We start from the raw sequence: 14,659 nt of genomic DNA on the forward strand, positions 1-14,659 counted from the left end.
TACTATCCAGTTCACGATCAAGAGTTTTCATCCATAAGGTTGAAAGGCCTGCATATAGAAAGTCTGAGCAAAGGCACTGTAGCAAGAAAGAAGGCTGCAATAGGGCCAGATAGGCCCTGGACATCTATCTCCTCTATAGTCATGCATCTCAGAACACAGGTGTGCAGAGTGGCCTACTGAAGTTCATGTGCTGGTACTGGTCTGGGATGTGTGAGCACAGCAATTCTGTACCAGTGGAGATTGTTTGGGATCTCCAGGAGAAAGTCTTGGAGAAATAGACAAGGTACACAGGCAAGATGGCATATTTCTGGCCTGGATTAGCTGCTGTCAACCTGGCATCAGTACCACCCCCTTCTAAGGTCTTGTCCTCACTGCAGAGATGCCGGGAACTACATTTCCCGTGATCCTCTTCCCCCCATGGCTCCTTCATGGAAGGCAGGCACTCTCACTCGAGCCTTGGAAGGTCAACGAGGAAGTCATTGCTGTCTGGAGGCAGTTGCAGTCAGCTCTGTGGGAAGGTAGGGATTTCAGGCAGCCTTCTTTGAATTGCAGTAGCTTCCAGAAAGCTCTTTGGATCTTTTGGCTTAGGTCTGTGTTGGCTTTCTCGACCTTCTGTGGAAGCTTCCCAGATCTGGGTTTCTCCAGTTCTTCCAGTGTGTATTATTAATCCCCTACTTCCTGTATTATGTCCTCCTCACCTGAGATACACTGAGTGGCTCTTGTTTTCCTAATGCGATACAGAGTCAGTTGATCTCAGGATTTATTCAATATTTTGCTGTAAATTGGTCCCGTTGACATTCAAATGGGTAACACTGCATTTAGGGTTGTTGCTAGGAGAGGGGATACTGTGAAAGTTTTTTTGCCCTTAAAGCCAGTAATGTCTTTGCTTATAAAGCACACAGAGACAGTCTTTGTGGACCTATCTGGGCCTTTCTTTTCAACTGCAATTTTCAGATTTGTGAGACAGTCCTCCTCTTCCACCCTAAGGGACTATTTGATGGTAGGAAATGCAGACAAAGACCCAAAGATGCCAAGAAGCATTGGGAAGGTTTGTTGATTTGGTTACCACAGGGGTACATTTTTAAAATGGCATTTCTAGGTTTTACTTGGCCAATTTAAGAAACCTGAAGAAATAATTCACTACCCTTACCGCTTTGACATTAATTTAATGCAAAAATGTAAACAATGCAAAAAAAAATGGGAAGATGATCTCAGGATTTTAAAAACTGAGTAACTTTCCATCTCACCTGAGACCTAGTTTGGCATTTGGGAACCTCCGATCTCATTCAACCATCTCATTCAATATTTAAGCAAGGGCACCTTTCATTAGGTGCTGGAGATCTAAGAGTCAGCAAGATAGCGCATTTCTTGCCTCGGGAAGCTTTTATCGAACAGTTGTTATTTATGTGACACAGAGAGTGTGAGTGAGTGCACAATCCTATGGGGGGGGGGAGCAGCAGAGGGAGAGGGAGAAGCAGGTTTCCTGCTGAGCAGGGAGCTCAGACATGGGGCTCAATCCCAGGACCCTCTGATCATGACCTGAGCCAGAGGCAGATGCTCAACAAACTGAGTCACCCAGATGCCCCTCAAACAGTTTTTTGATGCCATGAATACCGGGCACTGTTGAGAACACATCTAATCCAGCTGAAGGGGGAAGAGGAAATAACTGCCTTTTATGCTGAGACCCGAGAGTCGGTGGGAGTTATACAGAGAAGTAAACCTGAGGAAGAGAGCTCATTTCCAGATGGGAAAACTAACACCCAGAAATGGCTCATGACTTTCCCAAAGTCACACAACATAGTGGCAGAAAGAAAATGACAACCTAGGGATGAATTAATTCCTGGGCCTCTACTAGCATATGTTGCTACTTCTTCAGTCTTTTTGGTGAGGATCCTAACCGCAGACTTACTGTCTTCACTGTCCGCCTAGCTCTAGGCTGATTAAAGAGTCTTAACACCTGGCAGCTAGCATCTATTACATAAAACGAGTATCTCGAATCTCACTTTCACTTGAATTCAGCTGAGTTCCCGTAATTACTGCTTCTGCACTTTGTAAACTTTGGGGCTCAGTCCTTTCCTTAAAAGAAAAATCAGCTTAACAAAAATCACTGCTATTCCTTGGAGTGGGATTGGAGTGAGTTGGGCTGGGAGCCAGGATGGTCAGAAAACAAACCACACGTATTGCTGCTTCTGGAAGCTTTGTTCTTTAATGAGCCATGGAGTGATTTGTTCATCAAGCTGCTTTTGTGTAGCTGTACAGTGCATATTCGGAGTGACACAAACTGCACTTTCTACAGATGATGTTTTGCTCCCCCCTTCCAACAACAACAACAGAAAACAAAAACAAAAAAAAACAACAACCAAAAAACCAACCCAAAAGGAAATTACAAAGTGCCTGTTGATTGCATCAGGAATGTAATCAGTTCTGTGGGTGAGATAAATCATTCTTTTTATAGAATTATTCTGTTAGACAGTAAAATGATATTATATTTCACAGGATATGTTCTTTTACAATACATAGTATTTTAAAAATTTACACTCAGCATACTTATAAATTACTTTGAATCTATTAAAATAATACAATACTAATTTGTAATCCACACGTTTCCTCTAGTAAATGCAATTACTTGGTTCAAAAGGTGCTAACTTTTATATGACCTAAGGGGGTTGATAATAGGTATTAATTATAAATGAATAGCAAGGGGATAGGTGCCTTTGTGTGGCTTTTTTGAAAACACTTTTAACCAAAAGACCAATAAGACCTAATAGATCCATCTCCACAATCATTATTTTGCTGTTGCCTTTTAACACCAAATCAAATGTGGGAGTGGTTCCAGAAAAAAAGTGGTAAAAATTATATGAGGGGCACAGAAAGACTGAGGACTCCCTCAAATGCCAAGGACTTACTACCAAGGCTGGCATTGTTATTGGGGGGGACAGTGCTGGGGAGCTGTCACAAAATTATGGATAGACATAATGCATTTGTCAACACAGAACGATGCATGCCCATTGCCTAGCTCCCCCACCAAGGAGGAAAAAAGAGGAGAGGACGATGAGGAAAACCATCTGAACTATGTTTCTTTTTTAAATTAAAACTCTCTTAGCTTTGAACACATCCTGAGAATTTCTTCTCTAGTTCACCAAAGTGCTTGTGAAAGGTACACATTCGTTAGTTATAGTTTAAAAATACAAAAACAAAAAAAACCAACATGGCCCAGAGTCACTGAAGTGGGCCTGCAGAACCTTGCTGGACTTCCTCTTTTCAGCATGCTTCTGGGACCCCCTCTTCTCTTCTTTCACTGTCTTTGACAGTGAAAACCACCCTCTGTCAAGAACACAGAAGTCCCCACTAACCTCCCAGCAGCAGGGTAAGAGCTGCAGCTGGTTTCCAAAGCGTGAGAAGGTAGGGGCTCTGGTATCCCATTCCCTGACTTCAGGTCCCTCTGTCTCTTCAAGGCCCATACTGAGAACTCTGTATCTCCCCTTTGAATTTCTAGAAGCCCAGAGTAGCAAAGGAATTAAAATGGCAGGAAGTGCATTACAAACTAAGTATGTCACCTCCCTGATCCTTGCTGTTTAAACAAATTTGCTTCACTTATGATACACAATGTAACCTCAAAATGATACTTCTCTGCTTCTATTACATTTTCCATGATAAGGGATAGCTGGCTTTAATGTGGAGAAGTGCAAATCCAGGCTTTATTTGGGGCTGGAATGTGTGATACGAACAGAATTCCTCTGTATTTTGGAGTATGGGCTCCAAATGTGGGGCTGCCCCATTGCTGCCACACAGGGATTTTTGTCTGTAGCATGTGAGATCAAAGAAAAGCAAAGCAGAAGCAATGGGCAGCACAGCTGCAATGTATATGAAGGTTACACATCTTCTTCGTAAATGATTATTATACAGCATCACTTTGTGGTGGCATAACTTTAACCACATAGAGGACCAGTTAAGACCATATGGAAGAAGATACAGCACTTGGTTCTGACAGTTTTTAGGAGTTATGGCTTCATCTCTTTGTTAGGCCAACAGTACTTGTTATCCTATGAGAAGCAAAGCTTTCTTTCCTTCAAAGGGAGGGTCCCACACTTGCTCTTCATTCTTAGGACTGTGCGGATCTCTCCCCGCCCCACAACCCTCCATTCTGGCACTTCGTTAAATGACTAGAAATCCACAAATCTAGCAACCAAAAAACAAGTATTTTTTATTTAATTTTATCCAAATTCAGGTTTCAGGTCCCTGAGAAATATAAAGTCTCTTAACATCCATTGCCTAGTTCTTATAAAGTGGCCTACAGGAGTAATTTTTTTTTTTTTCCAACTGCCAAAAACTTATTTTGCAAACAAACAAAGAAAATCTGCAAAAATTTAGAAGGGAGAACATATGCCAAGATGTGTTCTCTAGGCCGTTCCTTGGAGCCAAAAGGAATTACCCAACAAGGGTCATCTCTTTCTCATATGGTATTTAATCAATGTTCTGGAGCAAGTAGAGAGTAGCAGTCCATGCCCAGCAGGACACCACTCCCCCAGGAATACTGAAACAGCCTGCGTAGCCTGGCTTGGGGCCCTGGGGCCCCAGAAGTCCAACTGGGACCTGACCATGCTGAGGGGTTGGGCTTTCCTCAAGAGATTCTCCAAAGTTCGATTTTTAAAAGGCTTTAACATTTATTATTCCTCAGCATGAATAAGGTGGCAGATGTTTGCGGGATATAAAATCTAACACTTACAACCATCATCATTCTGGAGATTTAAGAAGATTCCTTTCCCTAGCTCATTTCTGAAACCAAACCAGGGAGAGGTAAGACTCCTGCTACCTTTAGCTGCCACTCAGAATGATGTTCTAAGCCTGACCTCTGAGGCTTGACAATAACCACTGAGGCAGTGACATGAGGTTCAGTGTTGTGTAACAGGAGAGAATCTGCCCTAACAAAGTCTTAACATTTCCACAACTTCAAATCGAAGTATGAAAAGAAAGAATAACCAAAATTCAGGTTACAGATGGTAAAGGCTCTTTTTCAGAACAGTGCACGTGGTAGTTAGACAAGATGCATTTAGTAACTTTAAAAATAAACATTTCACATACTTATCTCAAGAAAGAGTATCATGTTTCATCTTCCATATATTATAAATAGCAAAAACAGATTTCTAATCCCACAAATGCTAAGAAGCTTAAAATGCTATTATAGCTCAGGTGTAGGGAGACACCCAGTGGTGAAAAAGATGGTCTGATTTTTCCCTCAACCCTGGGATAGTGGCTCTCACCCCTATCCAATGGCCCTTAATCTGTGGGAAGAAATTCCACCAGGAGGAGGGAAGCATAAGGTTAAAAAGAAATATGCATACTATACATATATATTTACAGTAAACTTCAGTAACCAGAATATTAACAAAAATAGCTTCAAGTAGTCCTTGATTTATTTTTTCATCTATTTAATACTGATGGTCTGAGGAAAAGAAGGTAATAGTTAGATGGTTATATTAAAAATTTTTCTCTTTTATTTTTTTTGGCAGCTTTCTGTTAACACTTATTCATGCAGTGTTGTGTATGAATGTTTTAGGAGAAGTGATTAGACGGTCACATTACTTGTCTGAGTTTGTGGTGGAAATCCACCAGCAGATGAACAGGTTCGTATGTGATCTTCAGCTTATTAATCTATACAAAGAGGAAAGCCTGGGTGGATTAGGATGAGACCCTCTTGTTTAGGGATCACGTCTCTGAGACACTTTAAAAAAATTAGAGGAACCTAATCCTAGGACCAGGAAGTCTGAGTACAGTAGGAAAACTGAAACTTCAGCCCATGCAATATATTTGGCAGAAACTAACCAGGAGTGAAACTGGCATTATTATGACACTGAACATCATCAAAAAACAAAACATGTACTCTTCTTCATCATGTAACCAGATGTCTGAGACACGCTCTGATGGCTTCATGGAAACAATTACGTTTTTACTTTCCCCAGAATATAACATGGAGTATTTCTCAAAAATCTTAAAATAGAGGGCTTAAGCTTTTTGTTTATAAATCCTTGGAAAAAAATTATATTCTACCCCAGCTCCTAACTATCCCAAAATAAACCCAAAGGCTTTTGCTTTCGCGGTTAAGAAAGATTTATATGTTTTCTTCAAATGTCAAAAATCAGTGGTTCCCTCAGGCCCACCATGTTCCCCCCAGTTCAACACCCACCTCTGGGAAGGAAAAGAGGATGGAGGAGAGGCAACTAGGAAGATCTCCACAACTGACCCAAATCCCCAGGCCCCCGGTGGCTCCGTTTAGTGAACTCCCCAGTCAAATACAGCAGCCAAGGCACAGCTGGCACCATCCCCAGCAGGCTTCACAGAGGCCTTTCTGTTTCTGCAGGAGGCCCAGGAAATTAGCACACAAGTTCTTGGTTGTATGCTTGGGCAAGAGGCAGGACCACAATTAGGTTGGACTATTGTGGACGAGGGGATGAGAAGAGGCCCCGAAGCTGAGATGTGTTTACCACTCTGTAGCCATGAAGGGACACACAGCTGCCAGTTCAGACCATAAACTCATTATTTCCAAAGAGAGCTAGCTGTTGGGTGGAGCTGGAGTCTGGGTCCACAGTCTTCCTGCGGCCAGTCACAACTGTCCCCTCTGGGGTCTCTTTGGTTTTCTGAGGTGAGTTTTTCACATTCTTTAATTTCTGTTTGCCCTTTTCAGGGTTGAAGGTTCCTCTGCTGATGAACTGAGGCCTGTCTTCCAGGGATTTGGTCTGACCGAATGGCCCTTCCACTCCCAGGGCCTCGCCAGCTGAGGCAGCTCGGTAGAAAGGAGATTTAGAATAAATCTGAAATCGTTTTCTGGTCCCATGAGAAGATGCAGTGTTAGATGAACATAAAGTAGAGAATGAAGAGTCTACTGAATCCAAAGAGTCTTGCTGCCTTTTTAGCTGCTTTCGTAACTTGCTTGAAGGTTCGGATTTGCCAGCTGCCTTCAGGGAGCTAAGGACTAAGCTTCTCTCTAATTCAAAAGAAGAGATCAAAGCTCTAAGTGACAATTTCCTCTAAAGCAAATCATCCCATAATAATAGGTTTCACCATTCCCGTGTGAGGTGGGCTGAGGTCTGAAGTGTCCAGGCGGACCCACTCCGTCCACAGCCATAACCTGAGAAGTTACCCATTTCTAAACATATCATTTAAGAATCAACCCCAAGAAGTCTGGAGTTCGACTACGCCATTAGGAAAGGCCAACAACTGTCACTATCATTTAAAATACTGCCAGGAAGTCATCCATTTCCTCCAGGTTGCTTAATTTGTTGGCATGTGGCTGCTGGTAATAATTTCTAATAAACGTTTCTATTTCCTTGGTGTTAGTCGCGATCTCTCCCCTTTCATTCATGATTTTATTAATGTGGGAGACTCAGCCATCAGAAAGGATGAATACCCACCATTTGCATCAACATGGATGGAACAGGAGGGGATTATGCTAAGTGAAATAAGTCAAGCAGAGAAAGACAATTACCGTATGGTTTCACTCATATGTGGAACATAAGGAATAGCATGGAGGACATTAGGAGAAGGAAGAGAAAAATGAAGGGGAGGAAATCAGAGGGGGAGATGAACCATGAGAGACTATGGACTCTGGGGGAAAAAACGAAGGGTTTCAGAGGGGAGGGGGGTTGGGGGATGGTTTAGCGCAGTGATGGGTATTAAGTAGGGCATGTATTACATGGAGCACTGGGTGTTGTACGCAAACAATGAATCATGGAACACTATATCAAAAACTAATGATGGGGATGCCTGGGTGGCTCAGTTGGTTAAGCCGCTGCCTTCGGCTCAGGTCATGATCCCGGGGTTCTGGGATCGAGTCCCACATCGGGCTCCTTGCTTGGCGGGGAGCCTGCTTCTCTCGCTGCCTCTGCCTGCTTCTCTGCCTGCTTGTGTGTGCTCTCTCTCTCTCTGGCAAATAAATATTTAAAAACAAAACAAAACAAAACAAAAAACTAACGATGGTAACTAATACAACATAATAAAATTAAAAAATAAAATAAAATACTGCCAGGATATGTAGTAATTCTATGTCTCCCTGAGACATGCCACGTAGTTAAATACCTCCTTTGGTATAAGCCCATCTCTCAGCAGGGCCCAACTCCTATCAACCACCCTCAGAACATGGATCATGGATCAGTAAGACAAGATGTGTTGTAATTATTGGGTTTTCTCTGTGGTAAACAGAGAAGAAAACATTAAGTTGACAAAAAACTGCATTACATTAAATGTTGGGTCTGATGAACAATATATAATGGAAGCTTCACGAAGATCAGTATATTTGAATTCCTTAGGACTTTGTCACCTTCTCCCATAAGGTCAGGCATTCTTGAAAGGAATTTTGTCTTAGCCTGGGAATCCTTATTCCTCCCTTGCAAAACAAATCTGGATTCTTTGGTCTAATATGTTCATTTACCTGATTTCTCAGAGATGGCACCTTCAGACTCAATATTCAAATTTTCTGAGCTATCAGCAGTCCCAATGGAGGCCTCAGACTCAAGGGTTTCATCATCAGAAGCACGGGGTTCCAGTACAAGCATCTCAAATGTTAGCTCCTCCCTGTAAGATATAATCAAGAAATCCACCAGTGCTTGATAAGAGGAGGAAGGAAGACAACAGGAAAAAAAGACTTACAACGAAAGAAATTTAAGTAGCAAAACAGTCACATTTCCTACTGTTCCCATCCAAAGTGGTGATAAAGACCCGTAAGCCACAGTAATGATGGAGGATACAAACACAGTCTGGGACCTATAACAGAGCAAAGAGTGAGTGGGGGGGGAAAGATGCTGCAGCTGTAAGACATTTTGGTAAAATGAACTCTGTGCTGATAACCAGGAGATCAGGGTTCTAAACTCACTCTACACTCATATGAATGCACTGGCAAAGTACTTTCCTCTCCCTGGACCTCAGCCCCCTCATCCACAAAACAAAGAGATGACATGAGATAATCTCTGAGATTCCTTCTAGCTCTTTAACTATTTTCCATGAACTGGCACTAATGATGAAGTAAAACATCATTGGTCTTTTCTGTCCTTTGCCTCTTATGCCACCTCCACTCAAGCATTCTCTACTCCTCTTCATCAGGCATCCAACCTACCTTTCAGTTGTGCCCCTTGTTCCCTCAAGTCTTGGACTTGGTTCCTAATCTTGCTTTCTCGCTACTACTTGATGTCACCTGATCTGTCAATAAACATCTTCGTAAAAGCTCACCTCAGTACTCTCACACTAAAGTGTCCTTGTGTCTGCTACTTCTAACAATCTTTCCTTCACATTACGTGGGCAATTTCTCCAATGTGCAGATCTTAGAGTTTGTCACTACCTGGAAATATACTAGCTCTGAGTCCCAAACTTCCATAATTTCCTTATCCTTCCAATTCTTACTCCCTTTCTCATCAAATCTCCTTTCTTTCAGAGCCTTCTTAGCTCTGCTTCCACTCTACCTAGCTCAAACTATATTCTCCAGTGACATTTTCACCAAAGCTGAGTGAGGTCTTCTTTTCAAATTAGCTAGCTAGCCCCTGGTCAAGGTGCACAACCTCTGCCTTATTGTGTTCTGTACAGCTGAGTCCCAGCTGCTTTATTTTAGCTTACCAAAATTCTAGAATCACTCCTGACAGGCAAAACGTATTTTAACAGACTCAGATGTCTCCTAATGGATCAATCTCTTAGACCTGGGATCCTGGAACTCAGAAACAAAAATCCCCTTAAAACTTTAGAGCCTTTTTTGTCAATAAGAACCGATACACAGTACCCTCAAAAAGAACCAGAGCATGTCTGTACTATCCCCAAGATGTAGTGTTATTGTTACTTAACCTTGCTCTAGTGATGGTAGAGGGCAGAGAGTTGACTATCTGCCTCTCTCCTAAATTGCCACCAATTTCCCCACCTAGTATCCCAGCACCCACTAGAATTGCTGCCTTACCCTGACCATCCAGTTGGTGGCCCCATGGCTATATTGATCTTCAGATAATAACCTTCTTTAGTTCTCTTTGTTTTGTTTTTAAGATTTTATTTATTTGTCAGACAGAGAAAGCAAGCACAAGGAGGGAGAGCAGCTGGAATAGGGAGAAGCAGGCTCCCCACCCAGCAAGGGGCCCTATACAGGACTCAAGCTGAAGTCAGACACTTAACTGACTGAGCCACCAAGGTGTCCCACTTTAGGGAGTTCTGAATGACGCCCATTCTTGAAAGGGACTTTTGTCTTAGCCTAGGAATCCTTACTCCTCCTTTTAAAGACCAACCTGTTCAATGAGGCTGATCTCAGACCTGTTCAGAAACCTGGCTAAGACTGACACACCTTATCACAGTCACCAGCACTGTCACTCAAGAAGCTTCAGGTACACCTGCTCATGGAGCTTCCCTCACTGAGGTGACACTCTTCATGCTCTTACCTGAGTCCAGGCAACATGTCTTTTTCATCTTTGCATCTCCTGTATTACTGGATACAGTGCTTGGTACATAGGGGAGATTTAATAAAAAAGGAAAAACCAAGAGAGCACAGAATGCAGAAAATGAGAACAGGTAACGACTGGTGGCTCCCTTTCTTTCTGGAAACTTACTTCTCTTTCTGTAGGTTCTCAATCTGCTCAGTCAGTACCCTCTCCTCTTGCTGCATGGCTGCTTGCTGTTGTTCTGTGATGTCAGTCTCCACTGTGGCTTCACTAGTCAAGGTCTCTTCTGGGACATCAGACATGGAGGGCAACCGGACCACAACAGGAGAGGATGGACTTGGATAGTTTCCTCGACGAAGTCGCCCCTTTCCCTGCAAAGAAAAATATGTGTTAGCAGTAAATTGAGTGACTGCATTAGGTGTATGCAGCCTGTTCAGAAGAGCAAGTGTACTTCCATCAAACCAGGTAAATGGTAGGAATAAATGGAAACATTCTGCAAGCCCTCAGCTATTTAGAAGATACTGTCCATCAAACAAATGTAGATTAAGTATTTCTTGCAGGAGAACTAGAAAATGGATCTTCGGCAGGTGGCACTGTGGGAACACATTATGCCCTGAGAGGAGAGATTCTTCACTTAATATAAGCTTTGTCCACTCCAAACAGGTATCCATACCTGGCTATTTGAATTTAGTTAAAATTAAATAAATGTAAAATTTTAGTTCTGTATTCATACTAGTCACATTTCAAATGCTCAATTGTCACGGGAGGCTAGTGGCTACCATACTGTATAGTGCAAGATACAGAACATTTCCATTGTCTGAAAGACAATGCTGCTCTGTAACTTTACCTTGGAATGCAAAATCTCTCTAGGAAGGCTAAAGAAACATGTCCTGAAAAGTCAGTTTCATTAAAAAAAAAAAAAAGTCATTTATATATTACGGGATGCTTGTGAGAGAGATTCTCTGACAGCACCTTCCCTTTTTGAGATTAGGGTGGGGGGGAATCTCATTGCTTTTAATTTAGTTACCTTGTATATGACTTTAGCTTCTGATAATAGCAGACTAGGTATTTCAGATTAAACCTCCTCCTGAGAGCACCTGGACCAAACATAAAAAACCCAAAATAGGGGCGCCTGGGTGGCGTAGTGGGTTAAGCCTCTGCTTTCAGCTCAGGTCATGATCTCAGGGTCCTGGGATGGAGCACTGCATCAGGCTCTCTGCTCGGCAGGGAGCCTGCTTCCCCCTCTCTTTCTGCCTGCTGCTCTGCCTACTTGTGATCTCTCTTTCTCTGTCAAATAAATAAATAAATAAAATCTTAAAAAAACAAAACCAAAACCAAAATATTCTTGAAGGCACCAGAGAGCTAGTTAACAAAGCAAACAAAAGAGAGGCTAATTCGGCATTCAGGGCTAATCTAAATTTAAGAAGATGTAGCTGAGAATCTGAGCAGAGTTTCTGACAGACTACAGCAGGGGTTAGCAAACTATGGCTCTGGGCCAAATCTGGCCTTGTGCCTGATTTTGAAAATAAATCTTTACAGAAATACATTCATGCTCATTAATTCACACATTGTCTAGGCTCTTCCGAAAAACAGCTGCAGCACTGATTGTTGCATCAAAGACCATATGGTTCACAAAGCTTAAAATATTTACTCTCTGGTCCTTTATAGAAAAAGTTTGCCAATCCCTGGGGTAGAAATAAAAACGAGTCCAGACGCACACAAGGGTATGGACTGTTGCCTGGTAAAACTTCCATGCCTGACACTGAGATCCCCAAGGTTTGCATCCTAAACAAGGGTAAGCTGAAATAAAAGTCTTTGTGGACACTGTAGCCTAGCTTCAAGTCATTTGAATGGTTCTGAAAATTTAAGTCCTAAAACTGGATTAAAGTAACCCCAGATTGCAAGTGCCCTAGAACCTGACAAAAAAAAAAATGAAAACACACTTTGGAGGAAAATCATGTCCTCTCAGTCCTCAAAATACTTCTACAAATAGTTTTTCAAATACTATGTATATGACAGATAATCAAAGGTAACTAAGCACAAAAGGAGACAAGACAATGTAAATGAAAACTAGTGAAAACAACAAAACCCAGAAACTTTCAATGACTCCAGATACTGTGGCCATCAGACAGACTTAAAATAACCATGCTGAAGGAGATAGAAAGAGTTGAAATGGTAGACTGGAAGTTAAGGCAGAAGAAAACAAAGAATCAAGCAGAAAATAATTTTTTTCCTGAAAAAATTAGGAAAAGAAGGTAAAAAGTTAGAAAGGACAAAATAAAAAGATCAACCCTATGTAGAAAGAATACCAGAAGAGGAGAGAGATCCTGTAGAATACTAAAGAGATAATGACAGAGCAATTTTTCAAAACCAATTAAATATATCAACCTACTGACTGAAGAAAGCATTCAAACTCTAAGGAAGACAAACAGAAAGAAGTCCACACATAGAAACAACTGCTAAAAATAAAAGGCAAGAGATAATCTTAAGATTTATTTATGACAGACTGAGAAAGTAAGAGCATGAGCTGTGGGGAGAAGCAAAGGGAGACAGACAAGCGACTCTGTCTGTGATGAGCATGGAGTCTGAGATAGGGCTCGACCCTGAGATCATGAAATCCAGAGTCAAGATGCCTAACCAAGCCACCCAGGCACTCCAAGGTAAGAGATAATCTTAAAAGTAGTCAGAAAAAAAGTATACCTGCAACAAGGATACAAAATTAATATTCAAAAATATTCAGTTAAAATTCTAAATACTAATAATGAAGTAGCAGAAAGAGAAATTAAGAACACAATTCCATTTTCAATAGCACCTAAAAGAATACACTACCTGGGAATAAACTTAACCAAAGAGGTGAAAGACCTGTACTCCAAAAACTACATAATATTGATGAAAGAAACTGAAGATGACACAAACAACTGGAAAATATATTCATGCTCATGGATTGGAAGAATTAATATTGCTAAATGTCCATATTACCCAAAGCAATCTACAGATTCAATGCAATCTCTCTCAAAATAGCAACAGCATTTTTCAAATAACTAAAACAAATACTAAAATTTCTAGGGAATCATTAAAGACTCTGAATAGCCAAAGCTATCTTGAGAAAGAAGAACAAAACTGGAGGTATCACAATTCCAGATTTCAAGATACTACAAAGCTGTAGTAATAAAAAACAGTATGGTACTTGTACAAAAACAGACACAAAGATCAATGGAACATAACAGAGCCCAGAAATAGACCCATGCTTATATGGTCAATTAATTTACAACAAAGGAAGCAAAAATATATGACAGGGGAAAGACTGTCTCTTCAGCAAATGGGTTGCGGTAACTAGACAGTTATATGCAAAAGAATGACCTGGACCACTTTCTCACATCAGACACAAAAAATTAACTCAAAATGTATTAAAGACCTAAATGTGAGACCTGAAACCATAAAAACTCCTAGAAGGGAACACAGATAATAATTTCTCTGACACTGGCCATGGCAACATTTTCCTAGATATATCTCCTAAGGTAAGGAAAACAAAAGCAAAAATAAATAAATACTAGGACTACATCAAAATAAAAAGCCTTTGTATAGTAAAGGAAACCAGCAACAGTACAAAAAAGGCAACCTACTGACTGTGAGAAGATATTTTCAAATCATCTATCCAACAATAAGAGGTTAATACCCAAAGTATATAAGGAACTTACACAACTCAAAACCAAAAAAAACACAAACACCCCAATTAAAAAATGGACAGAGGACCTGAATGGACATTTTTCTAAAGAAGATCTACAGATGGCCTACAGACACGTGAAAAAATACTCAAGATCACTCATCATCAGGAAAATGCAAATCGAAACCACAATGAGATATCATTTTGCTTCTGTCAGAATGGTTAAAATCAAAAAGACAAGAAATAACAAGTATTGGCAAGGCTATGGAGAAAAAGGAACCTTCTTACACCAATGGTGGGAATGCAGACTGGTCCAGCCACTTTGGAAAACAGTATGGAGGCTCCTCAAAAACATAAAAGTAGGACAACCATATGATCCAGTCATTCCTCTACTGGATATTCATTCAAAGAAAATGAAAACACTAATTTGAAAAGATATATGCAACCTTATGTTAATTGCAGCATTAATTTACAAATTACGTAGGCAGCCCAAGTGTCCACTGATTGATAAATGGATAAAAAAGTAATGGAATATATTCAGTCATAAAAAAAAGGATGAGATCTTGCCATTTGTGACAACATGGATGGAACCAGA

The 14,659-nt window shown here is 41.0% G+C and overlaps 1 protein-coding gene across 12 annotated transcripts in view; it reads right to left on the reverse strand.

The window, feature by feature from the left end:
* Positions 1 to 2,180: 2,180 nt before the first annotated feature.
* MYO9A (myosin IXA) overlaps positions 2,181 to 14,659 on the reverse strand; it is a 305,854-nt gene continuing 293,375 nt past the window's right edge. For all 12 annotated transcript variants that reach the window (XM_032864954.1, XM_032864953.1, XM_032864959.1 and 9 more), the window contains 3 exons: positions 10,569 to 10,771; positions 8,426 to 8,568; positions 2,181 to 6,982 (listed from right to left, as the gene is read on the reverse strand). In XM_032864954.1, coding sequence (XP_032720845.1) covers positions 6,519 to 6,982; positions 8,426 to 8,568; positions 10,569 to 10,771 — 810 coding nt within the window. In that variant the 3' untranslated portion in view covers positions 2,181 to 6,518. The remainder of the gene's footprint in view (positions 6,983 to 8,425; positions 8,569 to 10,568; positions 10,772 to 14,659) is intronic.

This window comes from Lontra canadensis, unplaced genomic scaffold, assembly GCF_010015895.1.
Source record: "Lontra canadensis isolate GAN:19392208 unplaced genomic scaffold, GSC_riverotter_1.0 scaffold28, whole genome shotgun sequence".
Taxonomy (NCBI): domain Eukaryota; kingdom Metazoa; phylum Chordata; class Mammalia; order Carnivora; family Mustelidae; genus Lontra; species Lontra canadensis.